Source organism: Squalius cephalus (assembly GCF_949319135.1).
Source record: "Squalius cephalus genome assembly, chromosome: 10".
Classification (NCBI taxonomy): Eukaryota; Metazoa; Chordata; class Actinopteri; order Cypriniformes; family Leuciscidae; genus Squalius; species Squalius cephalus.
The window spans coordinates 4,268,090-4,274,966 of record NC_137131.1 but is presented as its reverse complement, the minus strand read 5'-3'; the positions used below and the strand labels follow the sequence as shown (position 1 = coordinate 4,274,966).

Here is a 6,877-nt window from a genome sequence, read left to right as displayed (position 1 = left end):
TATAGGGTGAGTAAACAATGTAATGAGTAGCAGCTGAATGCAATCACACATGAGTCCGGGCAAAGGATCATGGGAAATGCAGTTCTTGATTGAATGACAATGGTCGAGGGAGGAGTGCCCTCTAGTGGATATCAAGGGCTTATTCATTGCGTTATTATCACAAATAAAACAACTGACTCCAAGCACAACTATGCATGCAATATGCTTACAAAATCTTTAACATTTTTTTAATAATATTTAAATAAAGGATGAAGATATATGTTTTCCTAGGCCGGACATAACTTCTGGCCACTATTGTGCTGCAATTTTTGCTTAAAAAAAAAAAAATTTAAACCTCCTGTCACTGCTTTTCCATGAGATCAGTCTGCATAAACAAACATGTACATTCCTGCTTTGCAACCACTGAGAACACCCTAGAAACTCCATAGCAATGTGCTAAAACAGTTTGCATGTCAGATGCATTTTCAAATGCTTGATGTTATTCTGCAATGATGTCATGAATGCAATTTTGATCCTTGTGGGTAACAGGCTTAATATTCATGATCTCTGCCCTTTCCACAAACCATAAATAAAGTAGCACTCTACTAATTAAAACTCATGTGAGCTTCATACTTCCCACAGTCCAGAACCGGTTTTGCAGCTCAAGGTAAGTCTAAGCAGGTTTAGGTGTAATTTGAATTACAATTTAGGGGGAAAAAATATTGTTTATGAGATAAGCTCCTGGAAAATGTTAACCTCAGTTATCAAAAGTGATTTTTATAATCTGCTTGGACTAGATACAATATGTGCCCTTTTTAACCACTGTCCTGTTTTCTCTCTCAGAAATGAACTCAACGATCTGGTTTGTGGATAGTTATGAAGAAGCTCTTGCCAAAAACATTGTGATTGTTAGTCTTGGTTTTATCATTAATTTCATCAACGGAATGTTAGTAGTGACCTTTTTTTCTAATCTAATGTTTTCAAGAGACTCCAGATACATTTTATACATTCACCTGGTTATCAATGACATGCTCATGATATGTATATCAGTAACTTTATATGTGTTGTCCTACGCTTTACCGTTTATTAATGTTTCGTGGTGTTACATATTGATGGCTCTTGGTTCAACCACCTTTATGATCACTCCTTTGAATCTGGCTGGTATGGCCATAGAACGGTTCATTGCTATCTGTAAACCACTGCATCACTCTCAGATTTGCACTCCACAAAGAACCTACATCTTTATATGCTTGCTATGGGTGTTAGGAGCTATACCTTCTCTGGCAGATATCATTATTTTACTTTCAATCCAGCCCATATCTTTCTTCAGGTCTGTTGTACTTTGCTACCCATTCAATTTGTTTACTTCCAAAGCCCACAAGGACAACACCACTGTATCACAAATCATCTATATGTCTTTGGTGTGGATAATTCTCATATCTACTTATTGCAGAGTCCTGTTCACTGCCAGAAAGGCAGCTTCTAAGGGTTCAGCAAATAAGGCTCAGAATACGATATTGTTGCATGGCGTCCAGTTACTTCTTTGTATGCTTTCCTATCTCACCCCTTTTATGTACTTATTTATTACTCCTTTTTTCCCAGCACACAGAACTAAGATCACTTTCTGTATTTATCTGCTCACAAATATTATACCTAGATTACTGAGCCCATTGATTTATGGGGTCCGAGACCAGAAGTTTATGAAACAAATGAAGGAATACTTTACATGCAGAGTTATTATTGTAAAAATTGTGGCATCAAAATTATGATTATATTTAGGCCTATAGGCTATGGGCATGATCGATTAATCGACTAAAAGAGACTGTTGCTGCTGCTAGTCGACATCAGAAATAGTCATTAACATTTTTCTTGTTGCACAAATATGTTTTGACTTTGCGTTTGTTTATTCCGTGTCACTCGCGGGCTCAGAGAAATGTCCATTCGGAAGACTGAGGTAGTATTTTGACTTAAAACGGAAAAGTTTTGTGTAGGCTAGTCATGCTCAAAGGCTATCCAATATCAATGTTGTTAAAATATTGACTTTGTAGGCCTATTGGTCCTGCACTGCCCATTGATTTAGTTGATTTTAATATATGTATATTATACTGATGTATGTTCATTAAATGAATGCTTAACTAGAATGTACAGTGATCATAATGCGAGACAAGCACATGCAGCACATGGGGTTTATTTTTTTATGATTCATAAATTAATTAGGCTATTTCGACTAGTCGGCAACAAAATTTTCTTTTAAATGTTATGGTAATTAGTTGTGGCCTAATACATGTCTTGCTTTTAAATAAGCTACATGATATATTGTTGAATGCAATGACTTAAGTGTGTGGCTTAAAAGTGCAAATAGTCCTACATTTTGAGGGGCCCATATATGTATTCAAAAAGGATGTTTAGTTACTCTGTTTCATGTTTCTTGAAACAGTATGTTCCTCTTTAACAATCTGTTTATCCCCTATTTCTAATAGGATAAATATGACCAGATCATTTAATTTAAAGAAATTATTGTGCTAAATCTGTATGAATTATCCTACAGAAAGCATGCCTGTATAAATCAAATGGATGTGTATATCTGTAAAATATTGGACGTTGTTTTATTGAGCCAGGCCATAAAGTAACTGCAGACTCCAATCACTGTTAGAGTCCTAATCTTGAGAAAGCGTCAAATGGTATAAAAACAAAATTATTAATATAAATTAATAAATATACCTTACTGCCCGACATATTAATAGAAATGTGTTTTTTTGTTGTTGTTGTTGTTGTTGTTTTTTTTTATCACAAACGATTGTGAATGGTCCATCGAGGTAAGCACTGTTGGACAGGGAACGTCGGCACCGCTTTGGATGATATTTTACACCTGATAAATGGCAGAGTGAAACTTTATCTACGAAAATTTGGAGAATTATTTAGATTCATCTTATCTGACCAATTTGTCATAAGTGCCTTGTCGCTTAGCCTTGTTTCTTGTTCAATTCTAGCCGCATATTCCAATATTATCTTATCAGCGCCGTCGTGTGGTTATACTGAGGTATATGTTATGTTGACCTCACCTGAGGAATCTCATCGTCAAGTGACAGGTGCTTTCGAAGAGACAATAAACAATTAATAATTCTCTTTAAAATAACTCATTATGGCCGAATGTGCGCGACAGGCCAAGTTACACAATGTCAGGAACACAACAGAAACAGAAACGAAAGTGAAACCCACTCCTCTGAATCATTACACTTTCTGTTTTGACAGAAGAAGCAAACGCCAAAGTCCACTGAAAGGTAAATGTTATTGAAAATAACATTTACTCTTTCATAATAGCTCGTTATAGAATTAGGCCTATACAGTTGTCATTTATGAGTTGTCATTGGTTGCATTGCTGTTTGCTAATTCATCCTTGAAAACTGTCAATGCATTGTTTACACCCAGACCCAGGTGTTTAACAGGTCTAGACCCATCACTGCAAAAAACTACAATGTACTAACATGTTGGACACGCACCATAGGAGTAGTAATAATACTAACAGTACTTTTAGAATTTAACTTGTAAATAATAAATTCCACTATCATTTAACTTCACAGTGGTAGTGAAGAATTGGATGTTAAAAATGGGACCACCCTACCATACATGACCTTGAGAAACACTTGAGACCAGATGTACCATTCGCACTTGCTGACATGAACCCTTTTATTGTTTTTTGTTTTGTTGCATTATGTGTTCCTTATGGCCTTAAGTTCATCAGTGTTCAATCGTGAAGTGGCCATTTAAGATGTTTTTCAGGTGTCTCACACAAAGCAGTGTGGAACCAAGGGGAACCCTTTCATCCATTGAAGTCTGCCCAGACAACTGCACCATTGGAGGTGACAGGATTGGTCAAGAAGGGACAGATTATCGTCATGGGGAAGGTGCCACAGAAGCAGAAGTTTCTCCATGAAGGAATGACACGTCAACTGAACAAGTCACAAAGGTCCAGATTGACTCTGTGAACTTTGCTCACATTCTACATTGAACAACAGGTAGAATTCCTTAATGCATTCATCCACCTTCTGAACTCAAACTACATACACCTGGTGTGACTGGGTGTTCTGCAGGTGAACACAGCCCTCTGAAGGTTTCTACAGCTGCTAACATTGTAAAGACAATTTTTCAGCTACATCTCAAAGACTACAACAAACATCTAACAGTGACCCCGTAAGGGCTCATCTGAATTTGACCCACGGCGTCAAGGAGGGATTAACTGTAAAACTTGAGAAATTAGAAAATACCGGGCAGTCTGGTTGAGCTCTCTAAGAAAACAAAGAAAATTAACATTTGAACTCTCTCTTGAGAAACTCTGGTTTAATATAGAGTTAATATAGAGTTTCAAAACTGGCGAGTTTGTGATCGTAAGACCCCCGTTATAAACAGCCGACGTGAGGACCTCAAAGCGACATAGTTTCCTAATCTGAACCGGTAAAATATAAAGTAAAGAGTTAAATAGAATAATCAAATGTATTGCTAAACTATTATATAAATTATCAATAACCAATTGCCATTCTAACCTAAATTCGAGGTTGTGATAAAATGGAGTCAAATAAAAGTTTAATTGGAATTAAATTACTTTGCCACACTGAAAAGACAGAAACACGCAGTAAACCTTCACCTGCTTATCGGAAACTGCTGTTTGTTCAAACAAGGTTTTTACATGCTAGTTTCCAATAGTTCAAGATAAATCTTTTCATCTCACTACTGGAGCAGCCAATTTGCTAAGTTTCAAATGAATATTAGACTGTAGCCACATTGGACCAGTGGTTTGGAAAATGAATGGATGGATGATTCAGCTGCAGGCGCCATCTTCTGGCGAGACGCTGGAATTCATTCAGCACGACCATCACAGTGCACTATGGGTCACCTGACACCACGGACACCACTACAAATGGCTCAAACAATATCCTATTTAATGGTATAGGGGGCAATTTCTGACACAGCCCAAGTTTGGTGAGCTCTGACCTGCGAATTTGTATCACGTGAAGATGTGTTACCAATAAAAGATCGATATGTAACAGCGTGACCTTTTAGATAAGAATGCAAACTTTCTTGCAGTGAAGTGAAGTAGACATTTTTACATTTTGGATTCAGTATTATTCGTTACATGTTGAATTTATGTTTTTTTAAAAAGATGCGGTAGAGTGATGTCATGCATGACCATTATAAATATAGAAATAGAAATGTTCCTAGGCCAGACACAACTTCTGGCCACTATTGTGCTTCATGAAAAAAAAAAAAAAAAATCAATCTCCTGTCAATGCTTTTTCATGAGATCAGTCTGCATAAACAAACATGTACATTCCTGCTTTGCAACCACTGAGAACACCCTAGAAACTCCATAGCAATGTGCTAAAACAGTTTGCATGTCAGATGCATTTTCAAATGCTTGCTGTTATTCTGCAATGATGTCATGAATGCAAATATTAGATGATCCTTGGTAACAGGCTTAATATTCATGATCTCTGCCCTTTCCACAAACCATAAATAAAGTAGCACTCTACTAATTAAAACTCATGTGATCTTCATACTTCCCACAGTCCAGAACCGGTTTTTCAGCTCAAGGTAAGTCTAAGCAGGTTTAGGTGTAATTTGAATTAGGGGGCAAAAATATTGTTTATGAGATAAGCTCCTGGAAAATGTTAACCTCAGTTATCAAAAGTGATTTTTATAATCTGCTTGGACTAGATACAATATGTGCCCTTTTTAACCACTGTCCTGTTTTCTCTCTCAGAAATGAACTCAACGATCTGGTTTGTGGATAGTTATGAAGAAGCTCTTGCCAAAAACATTGTGATTGTTAGTCTTGGTTTTATCATTAATTTCATCAACGGAATGTTAGTAGTGACCTTTTTTTCTAATCTAATGTTTACAAGAGACTCCAGATACATTTTATACATTCACCTGGTAATCAATGACATGCTCATGATATGTATATCAGTAACTTTATATGTGTTGACCTATGCTTTACCGTTTATTAATGTTTCGTGGTGTTACATATTGATTGCTCTTGGTTCAACCACCTTTATGATCACTCCTTTGAATCTGGCTGGTATGGCCATAGAACGGTTCATTGCTATCTGTAAACCACTGCATCACTCTCAGATTTGCACTCCACAAAGAACCTACATCTTTATATGCTTGCTATGGGTGTTAGGAGCTATACCTTCTCTGGCAGATATCATTATTTTACTTTCAATCCAGCCCATATCTTTCTTCAGGTCTGTTGTACTTTGCTACCCATTCAATTTGTTTACTTCCAAAGCCCACAAGGACAACACCACTGTATCACAAATCATCTATATGTCTTTGGTGTGGATAATTCTCATATCTACTTATTGCAGAGTCCTGTTCACTGCCAGAAAGGCAGCTTCAAAGGGTTCAGCAAATAAGGCTCGGAGTACGATATTGTTGCATGGCGTCCAGTTACTTCTTTGTATGCTTTCCTATCTCACCCCTTTTATGTACTTATTTATTAATCCTTTTTTCCCAGCACACAGAACTAAGATCACTTTCTGTATTTATCTGCTCACAACTATTATGCCTAGATTACTGAGCCCATTGATTTATGGGGTCCGAGACCAGAAGTTTATGAAACAAATGAAGGAATACTTTACATGCAAAGTTATAATTGTAAAAATTGTGCCATCAAAATTCTGATTATATATAGGCCCTATGGGCATGATCGATTAGTCGACTAAAAGAGACTGTTGCTGCTGCTAGTCGACATCAGAAATAGTCATTAACATTTTTCTTGTTGCACATATATGTTTTGAAGGGTGTATACCTGAAGCGGAAAACATAATCGTGTCCCTCGCGGGCTCAGAGAAATGTCCATTCGGAAGACAGGTAGTATTTTGACTTAAAATGGAAA

The 6,877-nt window shown here is 36.8% G+C and overlaps 2 protein-coding genes across 2 annotated transcripts; both read left to right on the top strand.

Moving 5' to 3' along the window:
- Nucleotides 1–824: 824 nt before the first annotated feature.
- LOC307165965 (odorant receptor 131-2-like) lies at nt 825–1,748 on the top strand (the record flags this gene model as incomplete). Its single annotated transcript, XM_079884049.1, has 1 exon — nt 825–1,748. The coding sequence occupies one exon, from the start codon at nt 825–827 to the stop codon at nt 1,746–1,748; it is 924 nt and encodes a 307-aa protein (XP_079740175.1).
- A 3,979-nt stretch (nt 1,749–5,727) lies between these two features.
- Nucleotides 5,728–6,663, top strand: LOC307165964 (odorant receptor 131-2-like; the record flags this gene model as incomplete). Its single annotated transcript, XM_079884048.1, has 1 exon — nt 5,728–6,663. The coding sequence occupies exon 1, from the start codon at nt 5,740–5,742 to the stop codon at nt 6,661–6,663; it is 924 nt and encodes a 307-aa protein (XP_079740174.1). The 5' UTR covers nt 5,728–5,739.
- Nucleotides 6,664–6,877: the final 214 nt, after the last annotated feature.